At 39.0% G+C, this 19,801-nt stretch overlaps 1 protein-coding gene across 7 annotated transcripts in view; it reads left to right on the forward strand.

Moving 5' to 3' along the window:
* GRIA3 (glutamate ionotropic receptor AMPA type subunit 3) overlaps positions 1-19,801 on the forward strand; it is a 315,596-nt gene that overhangs the window by 54,929 nt on the left and 240,866 nt on the right. For 6 of the 7 annotated variants that reach the window (XR_004262735.1, XM_032258415.1, XM_032258416.1 and 3 more), the window contains one exon: positions 15,612-15,851. The exons of the other annotated variant lie outside the window; for it this stretch is intronic. Coding sequence is in view for 5 of the 6 variants with exons in the window: in XM_032258415.1 (XP_032114306.1) it covers positions 15,612-15,851 (240 nt within the window). In the remaining variant the exon portion in view is untranslated. The remainder of the gene's footprint in view (positions 1-15,611; positions 15,852-19,801) is intronic. 7 annotated transcript variants of the gene reach the window in all.

Consider the following 19,801-nt stretch of genomic DNA (forward strand, 5'->3'; position numbering starts at 1 on the left):
ACACAGCATGAGAAAATACTCAGTAGCAGTATCTGAGGCATAGAAAGACCACTAGGTTAGGGTAGAAAGTTCCTACAGGGGGATTGTGGAAGACAATTTTAGTTAGATCATAAGTCCTAATGATAGAGAGCCATGGGGTAGAAAACAAATACCTACTGTTTATTGAGCACCTATTATGTACAGATTCTATGCTCATGTTTTCTTAACGTAAATTCCAGACTGAAAAGTTTGGACTATATCTGAAAGGCAATGGAGAGCCTAGAGCCCAGTCACTGGATCCCAATATCTAAAACAAGACGGAGTATGCTCAGTTACCTCACTCGTGTCCTTGGCCAACCTTTGAGGGCTTACTTGAGTGTTTTTATAACTGAGTATACAGCTTCTCTCAGGCAATACCATTGCTACCTGAAAATACAAAGCCTTTAATTTTGCATGACATTGCACAAAGAGAATTACAGAACCCAATTCCTCTTTCTCTTGGAGCAAATGGACAACTCTGATGTGGTCAGATGTACTCATCAGCAGCACATAAAAGTTACAAGTTAATACATGACTGACCAGCAAAGTGCTAGAGGGGGCCACTTATTCTGTCTGCAAATGAAACTACTTTCTATGAGTTGCATGTGTTTACTTAATTCTAGCTATTTCTAGCTATGTTTAGTCAGATTTCTCCTCATGGAGCAAGTTAGGCACTTTGGAAGAAACAGTCTTACTTTCAAGTCACCGAAAGGGCATCTGCAGGGTCCATGGAAAAGAACTGTTCTGTGTTGCTGCAAGAGGATACAGTAGGAATTCATTTGAATGATCTGCACCAGTGGTTTCTCTTCCCACCTTGCAAATGGATTGAGTTCTAAAAGAAGATGTGTAATCTGGCTGGCCTACAGGTGGCCTAAATACCAGAGCTGCTTGTTAAAGCATGTAAGCCCCAGAGTAGAACTGAACCTAACTCCATTGCATGCTCATGTTTCTGTGGGAAGATGCATTCACCTTCCCAATTCAAAAGTTTAGTAACACATGTTTCCTAAGCATTCCCATCTGAGACAGTGGGAGCAGAAACTTTTCCAGCTTCCATCCACAGATGGCAATTCAGTATGACTCCAGCTGGGTGGTGGGGATGAGTTCAGATGGAGGCTCAGAGGGCCTAGGGAGGAGGGATGGATTGGGAGAACAGGAAAAAGAATGAGATGAGTCCTCTGCAGGAAGTGACAAACAGTGAGGACACACATGTTGCAGATCAAACCAGTGCTAGGCTTGGTACAGGGCAAGGAACTATAATGGCATAAAGTAGTAAATAAATACATTTTATTTCATGACCTACAATATATATGCATGTATTTAATAACTAAAATGTATGCTTCATAAAACAATGAAATAATGCTTTTACTACACAGAAGTACACTTTTACCTTTACTACACAGATATACCTTGGCATTTTTCTAGGCTATTTTTTTTTTAATGCTAGGTCATGACTCACTACATTGATTTCATAAGCCACTAATGGGTTATACCCTGCAATTTGCAAAACACTGTAGGAAAAGGGAAGAAGGATTAGTTTTCCTTTATTCTTTCTTCTCTCTCTTATTGATCGTAGACTCTTGCCTGGAGCAAATCAGGATGGAGGTTAAAAAAACAGGGACTGTGATAAAAATGATGAAGGTGGGTTCTAGGTAACATTCAGGGAGAAAAGATAAATGAAGAGGAAAGGTGCGGTCATGCCGTCACTGGACCAGCTCTGAGTTCCCTAGTAGGAGGTCATATGAAAGGGAACTTGAGAGCAGGACTCTATATCTCCAGCATCTGGCACAGTATTTGGTACTGCTCAATAAATGCTTACTTTAAAATATCTACTAAATTGATACACATAAGTTAGAGGCTGACTGAACATATATATCTGATCAAAACACAGAGTGAATATCAGAATCTATGCTTGGCAAATGGCAATGTTGAGAGGGTTTGCTGTTAGCAACTTTATCCCTCCCTTTTGTCTCTGCATTAAAATGGCAAGAGGTCACCATGCAGAGGTATCTCCAATTGGAGAGTCATTCTCCTAGAGGACAACTAAAAGACTCAGATCTTTCCTGTCACTAACGGCCCGCAAAATTTTATCTGACCTGTGTCCTGTTCCCTCAGTGCCTGGTTCTCAGTCAGAACTAATCTGACAAACCAATCCATACTGAAGTAGTATGAGCAATACTGACCACGTTTCCCTTCCAGACCTCATTTGTAATTTAACAGGGAATTTTGTCATCCTAGAAAAAAAAAGGTAGGCGTTTCAAACCTTCTTATAGTGAATGCAGAAGACAAACTGAAGATGGGACAACTTTCTAGGGACCCTCAAACCACACTACAAGGTCACTATCTACTCTGCCTACAAATTAGAAGTTTGCATTAGTCATTAAACAATGCCCCCTCCCCTCTAAAAAAAGCATGAAAGTTGCTAGTACAATGCCTAAAACAGTTAGTAACTAATAAATACTGGTTGGATTAAAATCTAAAACATTTAGGTGGGTAGGCACAGGAGGCAACTTTAACAGGTCCTACTCAACTAGTATTTTCTGTGATAATGGACAATTCCATGTTGCACTGTCCATTAGCTTCATGTGGTTATGGAGCACTTGAAACGTGGCTAGTGTAACTAAGAAAAGTGTAGTCACATGTGGCTAGTGGCTATCCACCTGGACAAAACAGGTCTAGACAGTCAGTAGACATAAGACACACATTTTGAGCAAGTACCTTTCTCTCGTTGGTACCCTTAGTTAAAGAGCTGGATCTTTTTCTAGATTAGCCACGAGACCTGAAATGCCTGTCTTCAAAGGGTTGTCCTTCTTCTTTTAGGACAAAGGGGTGTGGGGAATTTGTAGGAGCTGGTTACAGAGGGCTTTGTTCTTAGATTTGAGCTAGACTGTCTGTTCCCAATCAAAGCACCTTTTAAATAGAGAGCAATGCAACCCTGAAACATCCTGCAAGGGCCACTGAGATTTACCTGAAGCACACCCTATGCTTCTCAGATGAACATCCCAGCATGGACTTCCTTGGCACGAAGTTCTACACAGAGCCAGGACAACTTCCCAAACCAAGATTGGGAAATTATTTTTAAAAGTCCAACTGGTTGAATTCAAATTAGAAGAAATGTTTCATTTTAACTTGCCTTTTTTTCCTGGATGGAAAATAGTTTTTTTTACTTTTCGGGTTATTGAGACATATTTGAAGGAACTGAGGATTTTTTATGCAGCAAAAAGATGAACTCTTTTGAGTAACCACCAATCCTGGGTATTGTGAAGATGGCTTTTCAAGAGTTGCTGTCCATCAGGATTGCATATGGGAAATTTTATAAGGCTGCTTACAGTTACTTCAAAGTCTTCTGGCAGGCATGGATTCTGAGGACCATGAACCCTAGGGTCGGATATTAATTCAATTTTTCCACCTGTAAAGTGGGAAGGCCATTTGCTTCCTAACAGTAAAAAGCAATGAATCAGCATTTTGATCTTAGATAATAACACACTGTTTGAGTTATCCTGTAGAAAAGAGGAGTTTCCCAATTCTTCTGATGGTTCATTGTTCACCAAAGAGCTATTCCTCTGTCTGATCATCCTCCCTCCTCTCAGCATCCTTTTCTCTTTTTTGACTTCTTCTTCATAAAACTTGATGATAAACAGTAAAAATACATGGTCAGAGATGATAAAATCAGGAGAGAAGAAAATCATTCCGGTTATTTTTTATCCAAGATTTAGGCCTCTAAAGGTGTGTGAAGAAGTAAAGTCAGTTTTAAGAATCTTTCATATTGCCTAAACTGTGAATGTGTTAAAGATATAATATATTTAGAGCAGACTGAAGAACTTTAGCCAGAGTATTTATTATCTAGTTATTGTCATCCTGAAAAGTATAGGGGTGAAGAATAAAGTAGCTTGCCAAATAATTCTGTCCTTGGCCCTGTCCTCTTCAGTATTTTTGTCAATAATTTGGATTATACTACCCAAAGCAGACTGATCAAATTGCAGATGATGCATAACTGGGAGGAGCAACAGCTAATAAACTTGTTAACCAAATCAAGATTAAAAATGATCCCCAGAGGCTGAGTCAACACCATTAGGACATTTTTAAAAAGTGGTCTATATTTTGGTACAAAAAATCAACAACACATATCCAAGGTTGAGGGAAGCCTGGCTTGACAGAAGTTTCTTAACTATACACCTAGGATATAATTTCAAGATCACAAAGTAGGAGTAGTTTCCATGGAAATCTACTGTGATCTGTTTAAAAAAAAAAAAAAAGCTATGCCATCCTCAGCAGCACTGACAGATATGTGTTTTCTAGTCCAAAATTGTGGGTGGGGAGGGGTATCAGTTCCCTGTCTTCTGGAGGGGTTCAACTTCAACCTTACAGTGTGGTGCTCAATCCTGGACACCAAACTTTAAAAGTGACATTTGACAAACTGGAACACATCCAGAGAGGGATGGCCAGAGTGGTGAAGAGCCTGGGATCTCTGAAGAACAGTTGGTGATAGGCTGAAAAAAAGAAGGCATAGACAGGTGGGATGCATATCTTCAGGTGTTTGAAAGCCTGTCATTTGAAGATGGAATAGATAGTTTCTTCATACTTCAGACAAAAGGAAGGATCCTCAGGTGGTGAAACTTACAGGGAGGCAGATTTGCAGTCAATATGTTAAGAAATTTCTAATAATTAGAGCCATCCCAAAGTAGAATGCACGGTTTTTAAGAGTAGTGAATTCCCTATTATCAGAAGCATTCAAGAGAAAATGGGCCCACCTGCCAACGAAGCTGTAGAGGGGATTGTTGCCCTTTTTTAGGAAGATGGAAGAGGTGACTGAGGCCATCACAAACAACATTAAGAATGTGATGCTAAGGAATCCGAACAAAATGGGAAATACAGGCAGGTCTTCTTGACTGATGATGGTTCTAAAGATTTTATTACTTATATATTGTTTTGGCTTTAATTAATAAATATTTTAAGCCTACAGAAAATAAAACAGACAATTATTAGTTCACTTTTAAGAATAATTTTTGTTTGGGGACCCATCTCACCGTCTCCCTGCTCAGCATGGGCTACAGAGTCAAAGAAAATGGCTTTCAAATACTATATGATGTGATATCAAACTTGTACCTCTTATCTGTCCATGACAAACCTTGGGGCTGATTGAAAGGTATCATAAGAGCTTATCACTTTCCTGCACAGCTTTAGAAATTATTTCATTGACTGTGACTGGGTCACTGGATCAATTATTTTTTCAATTAAGAGTCCTGCTAAACCCCATGTAAAATGAGTTACAAGTCAAGACAGACCCCTGACTACTTTAGATGATTGATGGAGATACGTGGATGACAGAGACAGGCTGAAAAAAATGACAATTCTGTGGATTGATTTGTTATGGGGATGATGATTAATGGAATCCAAGTATCAATACTACTTACTCACTGATACTCAGGGACTTTCATCATTTTTAAAAGTAGAATTTTAACTATTACTTACATTTATTCTCTGCACAAACCTGTGAGGTGGGCAGAGCAGGTGTTAGCATTGCTGGGTTACAAATGATAGTCCTGAAGCCCAGTGAAGTGACTGGCCCAAGGTCATATAGCCAATCAGGGGCTGAACTGTATAAAAATCCACCTCTGTGCAAATGCACTGAGAAATAATTTTTAAAATAATACAAATAACATATACCATTTATCAACTGAGCACAGACTATATGAAAGTCATAAGCACATTACACATATTCATTTAATCCATACAATAACCCTATGGGGTAGGTACTATTATGCCAATTGTTATAGATACGTAAATGAGGCTTGGAGAGTTTAAGTAACTAGCCCGAATCTATTTGACCAATAACCTGACCTTAAAAATAAACTCCAAAACTCTTTACCTTCAGTGCCACAACACAATTCAAACCACTATTGTCTCTTACCTAGACTATGGTAATTACACTTCAAAGATATTCTCTACTTTCATTGATGTTCCCTTAAATCTACTCTTCATACAGCGGCAAGAAAAATCTTTTTAAAATATAAATCAGTTCATGTTATACCTATCATCAAAATTATTCTAATATTTCCTCCCATAGTCCTTAGTGTAAAAATTCCAATTCCTTACCAACATCCAACAAGGTCCTCCATGGTTGGTTCCTGCCTCCTCTACCAGATTCAACTTGCATTATCTTCTTCCTCAATGGCCATGTTCCATCTAGACTAGTCTTCTTTCAGTGCCTCAAATAAATCAAATGGATTTCAGGGCCTTGCCACATGCTAGTCTCTCTGCATAGGATGCTCTTCTACCATCAGGTGTCAACTCAAGTATTTCATTCACAGATAACCTTTCCCTGGCCTAATTTAAATCAAAATCACTTTGCCATGGAGTCACAGCATCCTACACATTATCCTCTTCATAGTTAGAACATAGTAATCACACATTGGTATGATTATTTGATTCATATTTACCGTCAATACTAGACAGTAAGCACCGTAAAAGCAACGATCTTGTCTGTTTTTGGTCACTGCTATATTTCAGCACACAGACAGTGTTTATCGCACATTAGGAACTTGAAATTTATTTAATGAATGAATAAGTAAAAAAATTAAAGCCTACGCCTGACTTCTGAGTTCCAATGCTTAACTATATTGTCTTGATATAAAAGGGCCTAAAAAGAATTCTCTTACCCCAACCCATTTAAACACCTTTCATGCTATCTCTGACATTGCTATAGAAGGATAATTTACATTTACATGTGCAAAATGAATTTTCCAAAATACATGTGTTCATATATTAATGCCTGCATTTGCTAGCAGTTATATTCAAGTAGGATCAAATACTGATAATAAGTGTTTTCTCTGCCAGCATTTAGATACATGCCATGTAATTGCAAAAATAACTAGTTAGGGTTTCAGAAGGCAGTATACTCTTGAGAGCTGAACAAAATGTTCAAAGGAATTAACCCCAAGATGGTAATTAAACCATGGAATCGTCAGCTGGAGAATGAGGCTGACACACTGTTCTGACTCTGAAACCTACAAGCACCCACTGTGGTTACCAGGACACAAGACCAAAGGGCATTGGGGAGGGATGATGATTTATATAAGCCCAGGGAAGGTATGAGCTGACTACTACCCTATACTCACCCCACCATATCCACCCTCTATCTAATTTCCCCTCTCCTACATCCCTAGACTAAACGCAAATAGCTAATTAAAGCACAGGATCAGGAAGGTAGCTGCCTGTATGGTGGGCCTGGAAGAGTCTAAAATACCCACCCTTCTTAAGTTTCTACTGCTAAAATAACTCCTTTGGGATTTTCTAGGTATGTATGCATTTTCATTGGATTAAGGTTTTGCTCTTTGTGAGAAGGAAGTCATAAGGTAAATGCTTGGTTCTCAATGTGGAAGAGGAGGGATGTTGCCCTCCTGGGGGATATTTGATGATGTTTTGAGGCATTTTGGATTGTCACAACAGGTAGTGGGAGTGGTGCTCATGGTATTTAGAGGGTAGAAGTCAGTGACATTGACATTTGGGGCTGGATAATTCTTTGTCCAGCAGTTGTCCTGTGCATTTGTAAGATGTAAATGTCAATATTGCCAAGGTTGAAAAACTCTGAACTGACCCATTTACAAAGATTCATTTATTAATCCATTCACAATTCATATATAGAGTAGGTTCTTGCAGAAATGGGAGATGAAATGACTATATTTTGATTGATCAGTTGAAACAGAAAGAAGGAACAGTAATTTGATAGTAGTATTACATAGTTTGGGAAAAGACTGGAAGCAAGTGACCAGTAAAGAGACTACTCTCAGTCAAGAGAAAAGGAATGAGAACTTGACCTGATGAGGAACAAGAGGTAGATACACCAGTGCCTTAGAGGCAGAATTGGTGAAGCATCACAAAAGAATAGCATAGAGAAGTGAGGGAAAGAAGAAAAACAATCATGACCCTTAAGACTTTAGCTTGGGTGCCTGGAACAAGAGCAACACATTAGAAGAAACGGGGACAATGGGAGGAGATGCATAGGTAGAGGATGGAGGTAGAGAAATAATATGCTGAGTTTGTGATGTCTTGGGGGTCTCCAGGTGAGGCTGTCTTATGGGCAGTTAGAAATGTGGCTCTGGAGCTCAGGAGTGTGGCTGAAACTACAGGTATCTAGTTGGAAGTCATCCACATGGAGGTAGTATGATTAGATCCCTTGCCTGGCACATAACAGGTCCTCCATAAATATTTGTTGAATTTTTAAAAACCACATTTCGAGTAAGGAGAAAAGAGGGCCAGAAAAAAAAAAATCTTTGAAAACCATCTTCATATGAGGAGGTGGACTAAGAGGAAACTGAAAAGGAGGGGTAAGAGAGGTAGGGCCAGCAGAGCTTAATGCACTGGAAATCGGAGAGGAGAGTTTCAAGGGGGAAGATTTAGCCAACAAATCTTATCAAATGCGGCTCAGCAATCAATTTGAACAACGTTTGTGAATAGAGGTGGATTTGACAGTGAGGAAGTCATCATCGAACTTCAGAGAGCAGTTCACTAGAGGGGTGGGAACAGAAACTAGGTTCCAGAATCTGTAGACTGCAAGGTCTTTATTATCCCATCATTAATAATAGTGATAAAGGAGTTAAGATGATAATTTATGGAGGTGGCAGGGATTTAGGAGCAAATGGATTCTTAGCAGATGCTTAGCCTGACAGGAAGAAGGCAGCATAGAGAGACTACAATGTGGCACTCAAGAGGTCCAATGAGTAAAATTAGGTTCAATTTAAGGATGAGCTCCCTAGCCATCAGAGCTGCCATTCAAGGGCAATAGTGAGCTCCCTTATTACTGGATGGATTCAAGGAGAGGCAATATGACCTCATGGAAGGTGGCCCATGTATTGAATGGGAGTTTGGACTAGAGAATTCATTTCCAACCTTTTGGACTTATCAGATTAATAATATGTTAGGGGGGAAAAGGTAGGGCAGGTATGTATTGATCCAGAGAGTTACCAACCTTTTAATTTTGCTATGTTAAATGTATTAGCTTTCATTTACTGCTGTAAAAAATTACCACAAACTTAATGGCTTAAATCAACACAAGATTATTATCATACAGTTCTACAGAGCAAAAGTCTGGTACAAGTCTCACCAGGCTAAAACCAGTGTGTCAGCAGGGCTGTGTTCCTATGTGGAAGCCCTAAGGGACACCCTGTTTTCTTGTCTTTTCCAACTTCTAAAGGCTACCCATATTTCTTGGCCTGTGGCCCCTTTCCACTTTTAAAGCTAGCAATGGCCAGGCAAGTCTTTCCCATGTCACATTACTCTGATACCGACTCTTGTTTTGCCTCTGTCTTCCACGTTTAAAGAAGCTTGTGATTACACTGGGCTACCCAGATAATCCAGGATGATCTTGATATTTTAGAATCCATTGATTTGTAGCCTTAATCCCATTTACAGCCCAATTTCCCTTTACCATATAACCTAATTCAGAGACTTTGGGATTCGGACATGGACATCTTTTGGGGAGCCATTATTTTCTCTACCACATAAGAGATATAGATATATAAATATATCTCCTATGTAATAGACATAATTTATCATCATCATCATCATCATCATTTCAGAAGATAAAGGTTCTACATCTAGCACTAAAGAGTAGAAAGTAGAAACTATATAGGGAAAGGAACTGTCTTTTCCTAAAAAAGAACAGTTGTCTACTTTACTCCAGTACACACACACACACACACACACACACACACACACACCCCACAGCATACATTTATTTCCTTATGCTGGTAACTCCACCAATGACCAACGCCACAGCTTTAGAAAGCACCAGACTATATAATTTCTCAAGGTGCCTCCTAGCTCTAAGTTTCTTTGATCCACTGGAATTCACTGTACTATGAAGGAACTACCTGAAGAAACTTGTTGTGATACAGCTCTAGGAGTTTCCTCATAGCTATATTTTTCTTCTTTCTGCTTGCTTTAAATGCAATCATTAAGTCAGCAAGAGACTTCAGTTTCCCTTTCTCCCCTTTGATTCAAAAGGTATGAAAAGTGTTCTGTAAATGATATGCAATATTGTTATTCTGATCTTTGAGGTAATCAAGTTGTTTGACATTTTTGTAATTATACCTTTTGGAATGTGGGTGGTGTAATTAGCTGCCACAATGTACATTAACAATACCTGTCCTGACCCTACAGACTTGGGGACTATAAATAAAAGCGTGACAGCTGGCTTCAGCCTTGCTTGCCACTCACCATTGAAGGGAACACAGCTGGGAAGCTACACTAGAGTCCCCAGGAATCCAGAATGTAGTCAGAAACGACATCTTCAATGAGAAAAATTTGGTATTTTGTTACTGGGAATATACGGAGACAGGCACTCTTAGGAGGCAGACAACCAAGCTATTTCACACTGAGAAGGCACAGAAGCCCCAGGTAGGAACAGCATTTCATCTGTACAAAGGCATTATTTAGGGAGGGGAAGAGACAGAGGACAATGGCAATTTCTCGAGCCAAATTAGAAGTTTCTTTCTTAACCCTTTATTACCCATAAGTGAAACTACGAAAGAAGAAATGGATAGGAAAGGTGAAAGAGATGGAAAGTGAGAGAATGAGAGAGCCATATGAAGCTGATATACTTCATATTTTATTTATTTTTCTCATTTATTGTATTTCCCCTCGTTAATACATAAGTCCCAGGAGGACAGGATCCTTTTCACTCCTGTATCTCCCAACATCTCTAACAGTGCCTGACACATAGTAGACACTCAGTAAGTATTTGATGAATGAATAAATAGCTATTATTAATGGAATGTCTGTTATGTGCTAAGCACTGTTATAGGTGCTGCCCATGAATGAACGTATTTTAACTTTCACAGAAATGCTGAGGCAGGTACTATCATTATTTCAATTTTACAGATGAATAAACTGTATCAGAGGCACAGAGATATTAAGTAACTTGCCTAATAAGTAAAGGATACAGGATTTCAACCTATATGGTCTAACTTTAGAAACTGCCTATGTAATAACGATCCTATACTGAGGCTCAGAAAGGTCAAATAACTTGCGCAAAGTTACACAGCTTATGACTGGCAGAGTCATGAGTGGAAACAAGGTCTGCCTGTCTCAGAAGTTGCTGCTCTTCCCTCTGCCCTTCATGATTTGTAAGATTGCCAAGACAAATATTTCTTCCATCACCATTTTACCAAAGACAGTCTTCTAAGATGAAGAAATGGGTGTGGTTCATTAAGGATTCAGATAAAGGAAACAAACATCCCCCAAAAGAATCATGAGTCCCAAAAGAATCATGAGTCCCAAAAGATCACCAATCTGCAACCAGCTCTCACTGCTGTTATTTGGGGCTGGAGGGAGCTGAGGGAAGCAGCCAGCAGATGAATCATGGGAAACTCCTGGTGGAGCCATCTATACTACCTTATCTGAGGGCTAGGCATGGAAGGTAAGTCACTTTCATGCAGGTGAATCCTGACCCTAGCTGCACTAGATAGCTCTGGAGTAGGGATGGTGAGGAGATGCCAGTAAAGCTTTTCTAAGAGACTAGTTCATAATTCATTGTGTGACCTTGTGTAAGATACTTCCCCCTTTGTGTCATAGTTTCTTTATGATAGCTAGACATCAGACCAGTGAAACTCTGTTCAATCAGAAGAGCGAGCTCCACTGTCTCTTTATAAACTGGACTTTTCCACGTAAAATTTCATCTGGAGAAAGGATTTCACCACTAAAAACTATGCTTGAGAAACCAGTGAATAAAAAATATTTAAGTTCCTTCTAGCTCAAACATTCTAAGAATCTAAAATCATAGACATTGTGAGTGGGTCAGCTCAGTGTTCCATTCAGCCCTCCCTTTGGCAGCCAGAAACAGGCCAAAGATCTGCTGTGAAAGGCTCTTCACAGGTCCCCATGCCCCAATTTCTTTCAGAGGCCATTAACACTGTCCTCATATAGCAGTTGTCTTCCCCATTGGGCTAATCCTCTATAGGCCTTCTACTGATGTCTGTCTATGTTGGAGTGGGTGGAGCACAGGTAATGATGCACAGGGGTCAATATTTGCAGGACAGTTGTACTTCTGTTTTATATGAAAGGAGTCGAGCATTTCCTGATTTTCTTCTAACACTCTTCTTATTGATGTCCACCACTAAAAGACAGTGGATCTGCCTTTTGGACCACAGTAGCATATTATTCCCTGAGGATTGCCACTGATCTATAAATATTCCTGAGTCCCTTGTCTGAGTCACAACCAGAGCTGATGCTTAGTTTGGAATTTTTAAATTTCAGTGGGTTTTCTCACACAGGCTCCCCACACATTTTTATAAGTTCTTCTTTTGTCTCATTCTTCTTGTCATAATACACAGGCTTAAAGATTCCACTGGGTTCACCTTCCTGGAGACAACTCATAAAGTTTTACCGAAGTCTGGGTTTCACATATACAATACGACTCCCTTGACATAAAGCTTTAAAACAAGCAAAAATAATAATACATTGTTTAGGTGTATGTGTTTGTATATTTTTTAAAAACCAAGGTAATGATAAATACAAATTTCAAGACAGTACTTACCTGGGGCAGCGGTAGGGGTAGGCGTGTTATCAATACAGGGAGATAGACCAGAAGAATAGTATATAGATAAAAGTAACATTTAGGATTGTCTTTAAACAGCCATTCAGAAACAAAACTGTACAACTGCTGTGTATTTGTGATTGGGAATGGTGCTTTTGCCAACTTAAAGGGATTAAAGTAGAGGAGATATACACAAATTTAAAAATGATGTGGATGTGTGATCATAAGACTTAAGATAATTAAAAAGAAAACCACAGATCATTAAAAAAAAAAAAAAAGTAACTATCAGTAATGTTATAGTTCTCGGGTTGGGTAATGGGTTTGTAGGTATTTATTATAGCCTAAATAAATAAATGCAATAAATAAAATATGAACAGTTTATGTATGAACTAATAATGATTAATTCTGCACCCCGAGTTCAAAATCAATGATCAGAGGAGTAATACAAGATGTTTTTGTATTAGCCAGAAACTCGCCACCATAAATACTTTCATTTTCTGTTTCCTTCCACTATTTCAAGAGCTTTTTGAAACTGAAAGTGGATCATAGCTCTAGTTTTCCCTCTTTTTAAGCTTATCTTCCCCCTCAATTATTGCCCATAATCTAGTCGGGTTGGAGTTCTTGCTGAAAATATGTTGCATTTTCCCACGAGACTATTTTTGTATAGGATTCATGGATCCTCATTTTTCTCTTGCCAGTTGGTTTGAATCTGAGAATTACCAGGTACCATTTGAATCATTTTGGTTAAAGGGCCATGATGGCTTGTTCTAGCCTTCCAGCCCCATGACCATTATTAGTAAGGAAAGGTTGTTTTTTGGGTGACAGATAATATAATACAGGATGCCCAGTTAAATTTGAATTTCAGATAAACAATGAATTATGTTTTTAGCATATGTATGAATTTGAGGTATACTTATACTAAAACATTATTTACCTGAAATTCAAATTTAATTGGAAATCTTGTTTTTATTTGCTAAATCTAGAAACCCAATCTCATATGGGCTAATAATTACTCTTTAATAACATTGCTGGATATGGGTCCATGTGAGTGTGAGCTTTGGGTCAAGCAGACTCAGATTCAAATTCTGGGTCCTCTGCTTAATTGCTAGAACAGGTTTTTTTGTCTCCGGATTTTTTATCTATTAAATAGGAATAATAGCAATACCTCATAAGGCTGGTGAGAATATTAAATGAAAAAATATTTGTGTAGTACTTAGTATAGTGTCTGGCTAAATACTGTGACCATTATTATTGGCTGTTATTATCAATGGCTATTATCATTATTTTTGGATGTTATCATCATCATTGTCAATTTTTTACAGAACATTATGTGCATCTGCCAAGATTTGACTTGGTATTGCAAAACTCTCCACTTAGAGGATCAATTTGAGAATGGGACTTTTCTTAGCATCGCCCTTGGTGATGACCAAGATATCCCTTTTGTTTCTAAGTGTTGTACTCCCTTTGGCGCTTGTCATGAAGTACCCCAGACCTTTCTCTAGTTGGATTTTTCCTTTTAATATAAAGGCCTTTCCTATGGAGAGTCACTTAGAATTCTTCAAGTTGAAGACTATTGTCTCCTATGTTGGAGATGGTTAAGTGACTGATAATCACTTTTGAAATGCTACGCTCAAGCCAATGGCTAATGACTTTGGTTGATAAAAAGAGAATAGCCCTAATCAACATAGATTTGAACGGAATGCATGGAAAGCAAAATACCACATCCACTGAGAACTCTCTCTCTCTCACAACAGGGTCAAGGAATGAATTAAATTGGTTTTCCACTTGCCTTCATGCTTTCAATACCTTCTTTATTTTTGGTGCCCAACGTCTTCACTATTTCTCCTCTCAGAGAAAAGTCTAAACCTCCTACACATTCTCTTCTCTGACCCACTCATGCCGATCAAAACTTACCCTTCTGCTTTCCCACTCATCCTGGCATCTAATCAGACATTAATTTATCTTACCACAATAACTGCTAAATGAGATTCTATTTAATCCCTCTCCCAGGCAACAGACTTCTCTTAAACACCTGAAGAAGTAGACCTAACAGTGATATTTAGGGTTTTCTAGTAGGTAAGGGAGACCATGCAGGACCCCTTAAATCACACCACATTATGCCTGTTGTTTCTTCTTCGCATGAATGGAAGTGAGCAGTGGTGCAGATAATCTAAAGATCATTTCCACTTTGTTTGGGAATGCAACACACAGTGTTGTTATAGCTGATTTGCTTTGCTAATTATGTTCTACTGAAGCTAATATTAAAATTGGTTCACATTTTTTAAGCTCTTATGGGCCAGAAGAGAGAAAACGCACGATGTGGCCCACTTTGAAATGAAGGAAAGGTGACAACTGTGAGGGGGATGTGGAAATTCTACATGTGGGCTAATAGAGTCTATAAGATACATGCAAAAGGATCAAGATAGACCAATTACACATGGGCTGAACAGGCAGCCAGTTAACCCTGTGACTCAGTGAGCACTGAAAGGACAGTCTTCCCATGGCCTGCCCAGAGCCTTAACTCCTCTAAATTCATAGCCAACATTAAGGGTCCTAATAATAACATAACTGTGGCTAAGGCATTATGTAACCTCAAGGGTAACATATTTCCTAGCAGACATATTAGCAGTTAGTCTGACTAAATTCTCAGTCACCTATGAGAAAAAGGAATGAAGGGTGGTATGCAAAACAGTTGTACTTTGATGGGGGCATCAGTACACTAAGAGGCTCCAGGGCAGCTAAAGTGTAAGTATAAGAGCCCTGAATGCCTTGGAGATGAGCTGGGAGGGTTTTGAAAGGGAGTAGGACAATCTTCACCTCTATTTTTCCCACATTTTCTCAGTTTCCAGCTCATTGTACACATAGAGAGTGTGTACTTATATCAAATTAATTCTTCCTTTTCTTACTATTCCATTGGGTAACTGTGTTTACAGGGGCTTCTAGAGGTTTTCTTTTGAGGTATGCAATTTGGAGCCTAATTGAATATTGTATTTCTAACCCTACAAGCTGCAGCAAAGGACCACTGAGCTATTGAAATCTTTTTCTCTTTTTCTCATTGCAGTCTGCTCCCAGTTCTCGAGAGGGGTGTATGCCATCTTTGGATTCTATGACCAGATGTCAATGAACACCCTGACCTCCTTCTGCGGGGCCCTGCACACGTCCTTTGTTACGCCTAGCTTCCCCACTGACGCAGATGTGCAGTTTGTCATCCAGATGCGCCCAGCCTTGAAGGGCGCTATTCTGAGTCTTCTGGGTCATTACAAGTGGGAGAAGTTTGTGTACCTCTATGACACAGAACGAGGTAAGAAGAGACATCTGCTCTCCTCTTTAGATATTCATGTAATTGTGTTCAAATTTCCTCAGCTCATGTGCCCTTTGCTTCCAGTAAATAAAATCTAATCCTGTTTTAAAATTGTATTTAATACTCCAAATAAATCAAAGATTAAGATTAAAAAATCAAAAGTAATAGTAATTTTAGAATCTAATTTTTCAAGCTATGTAGGCCTTCCCTGAAAATGCAGTTTGGAATATACTCTTGGTAGAATCACAATTGTTGAAAAAGAACTCCTCCCCTCCCAAAAATTTTATCTGGTCTAAAATGTATAAAGTAAAAGCAGCTTAATCTAAGTAGAGAGAGGCTTAAACTGGAAAGTTTTGGAAAATTAATCCTGTCAGAAATTGTAATTATCCCCATTTTGTAGATGAGACAGCTGAAGTCCAAGTGCTTTTTCATACAGCAGTTTCACTACTGAAGTGAGACTGGTAGCAATGTCTCTTGCTTCCAGGACTTGCTCCATCAGATCACATTAGGATTTCAGCTTACCAGGCCTCAACAATTCTCTGATAGAAATAATGAGTAAAACAGCTAAACTGGGCTTTGGGGATTGATTTTTTTTTTCATAGGGAGACACTCTATAGCCATACCACCCTTAACATGTCCAGTCTCCCCTAACAGCGAGACAATATATTGAGGAAACACTCTATTGAAACAGGCTCAGAAATTAACACTCTGATCTTAAATAATATACAGTAAGGTATTTAATTTGCTAAAGCGCACACATCGTAATTCATCTAAACAGGCTCCTCTAACACCCAGTTGTCTTTGACAGGTTCCTTGGTAAAACTAAGGGATCCTATCACCAAGACATTCCAGAAGACAATGTTACTTTATCAGTCATTTGCCTAAGGTTCAGCTTAGAGGCCTGGGGTAGTTCTCTCTAACTCAGAATTTTTAAACTCAGAAGAAGTGGCAAATGAAAGGCCTGTCTGCCTGAGGGGTACATGGATAAGAGGTCCTTCTAAGAAACTTAATGTGAAGGGCCATTTTGCTCTTGGGAATCCAGAACACTCTTCACTTTACTGTCACTTTGCTGCATCATCAAATCTTAATAGGAAATATTTAGGCCTGTATTTGCCTATTGTACTTACCTCCAAACTGTCATCAAATTTCATGAACCTGAAGCAGGAGACCAGAGGTCTAGTCCAAGCTCTGTCACTAACTAGATTACTGACAAATTGACCTTGACCAACTCATTGATGTGCTCTTGGACTTGGCCTCCTCATCTAAGGTGTGTCCCTTCTTAATGATACATTCTACGAATCTGTGATTTTTTTTTTTTTGAGCTATTAGACCAGATACTGATACTTTGTATCTTGCTACTAACCCTAACTTATATATTATCAATTAATTAGTCAATCTATTCTGCAAGCCATTATCAACCCCCAATGTTGGTCACCAATCCTGTGATAGATACATATATAATATGGTTTCCAGGGGGTGTGGACAGAAAAAGATATTCATGAAACAATTCATGAAGAACACTGAACAATGTCAAATTGAGTGCTACACTGTAGACTCTGAATACTTTAAGAATTGTGAAAAGGTTGCACTCCAGAAAAGTAGAGTTTTCAGAACTTGCTAGAGAAGCTAGCCTTGAAAGATAGATAAGTTGTGGGTTGCAAGAGAGAAGGGAGATGGGGCTTTGGGGAGGGGAAAAGAGAACAAAGGGCAGGATCAGGAAGGAATACTGTGTGTTCACGTAGCACCCTGTCTGACTGAGATACCAAAATAGCTTGAATGTTCTAATTCACCCAAATTTTAATAAATTTCATTTTGTCCAAACACAGAATACAAATTAACCTGTTTCCATGTATTGTATACAGCATAATCTAGTGCATGTCGATTTTATTTTCAGAACCTAAGTTTGTAAGTCAGGCAACTTCTCTCCTGAACCATTTTAAAAACTAAATGTTGGGTCCACCAACACTGTAACCTCTCATTTATTCAAAAGCAGAAGAGGCAGTTAATGAACTTTATCCTCATCTTCTGTGACCCTTCTCTGCTCATTAGCTCTCTACTAGAAGAACCCGAGGAAAAGACCATCTATCTATTTATCCTTGTATCTTTTCTCTAATTGTCTAACTAAATAGTTTGGACAAGTTTATGGTCTTGGAGTCAAAGAAACCTTTCTGACTCATGTAAATTTATACTTTCCCCTGCAGCCATTTAGCTGATGGGACTAATCTGCTCTGCTTAGGAAGTACTTCCCATAAACTTTTACACTAATTTCCCCCTTACTACGTTACTGTAAAAGCATTCTTACGTTACTGTACTAGGATCCTGTTCCAAAATTTTCAATGGCTTTCTATTGCCCACATTGAAAAAAGCGGTCTATTCTTCAAGATTTGACATGATTATACCTCAACCAACTAACAAACCCATTCTCCCTATGCTACCTAATGAGAACCTCCCATTGTAGGAAGTTCCATTTTCCACTGTTGCCTAAATGAACCAGAACCATTCCTGTCTCAGCAATCTTACTAATACTACTACCTGGAATTCTCTCCTTCATCTTGATATGGTAACCATTCTTCCAATTTTCAAAACCCATCTCAACCTCTACCTCCCCAAGGTAGCCTTCCCTGACCACTCCAGCTCACAATGATTCATTAATGTAATAGATGCTAAGGCTACAATAAAAACCAGATAGATATGGTTAGATATGGTTCCTGCTTTATAAACCTACATTCAAATGATGGCGATAGACAAAAGCCATGTAAATTAACAAATAAAATAATTTCACACTTAAATAAGGTGCTATGAAGGAAACAAAGGCAGATAATAATGGATAGGGTTTAATTTCGAAAGGACGTTCAGTGATGGCCTCATTGAGAAGGGGCATTTAAGCTGAGGACTGAAGGACTGGAAGGAGGCAGCCATGTGAAGAATGGAGGGAAATAGTTTCAAGCAGTAGAAATAGCAAGTGCAAAGTCATGTGATATGGATGAGGAATTGAAAGAAGTCCAGTGTGGCTAAAGTATAACAAGTAGGTAGAAAGTGGCCGAGAGGAGACCGTAGAGGTAGACAAGAGCCAGATCATAGCCATAGAGTATAAACAGAAGCCATGCTGAGGAGTATGAATTTTATTCTAATTGTGATGGGGAGTCATTGGAGGATTCTGAGCAAGGGAGTCACATGATCTAAATTTCTGTAGAAAACGGAGTGTGGTGCAAGTAAAAAAGAAGGGAAAACAAATGAAAGTCCATTGTGGTCATTCGGATGAGAAACGATGGTAGCTTTGGACTAAGCTGGAGATGGAGAAAAAGGGATGAAGTTGAAATACACTTTGGAAACAGAATTGACGGAACTTGGGGATAGATTGACTGTGGGACGTGAAGGAGAGGAAGGATTCCTGGATGACTACTATGTGTTTGGCTTGAGAGACCTGGTAAGATGGTGATGCCATTTATTGAGGTGACCGGACAAGAGGAGGCTTGGTTTTGAGGAGCAGAGGTCTTGCCCACCTCTAAACACCCACAGAATGCTTTTGTCCATATCATTCATCTGGCATGGAGTACAACTGCCTTCTGCTGTTATTTCACTGGGTCTGCTCTATGCTATACTTTCCCAAGCATTTCTCTCCAGTGTGATAATAAACAACTGGCTAGCCCCTAAATTTATATGTTGTGGCTCCCCTAGTACATAGCACATGTCTGTGTGCATACTTAGTGTTTTCTAGCCTCCTTTACTGATTGATTCATCAGGAATAAGCCCATATCTGGTTTTCAACACTGGACTAAAAGAAAGAGAGAAAGAAAGAAAGAAAAATAAGGAAGGAAGGGTGGGTATGGGAAGGAGGGAGAATGGGAAGGGAAGAAAGAAAGAAGAAGGGAAGAGAAAGAAGAAAGGGAGAGAGGGAAGGAAGAAGGAAGGAAGGAAGGAAGGAAGGAAGGAAGGAAGGAAGGAAGGAA

This window comes from Sapajus apella, unplaced genomic scaffold, assembly GCF_009761245.1.
Source record: "Sapajus apella isolate SASKATOON/1434 unplaced genomic scaffold, GSC_monkey_1.0 scaffold102, whole genome shotgun sequence".
NCBI lineage: Eukaryota > Metazoa > Chordata > Mammalia > Primates > Cebidae > Sapajus > Sapajus apella.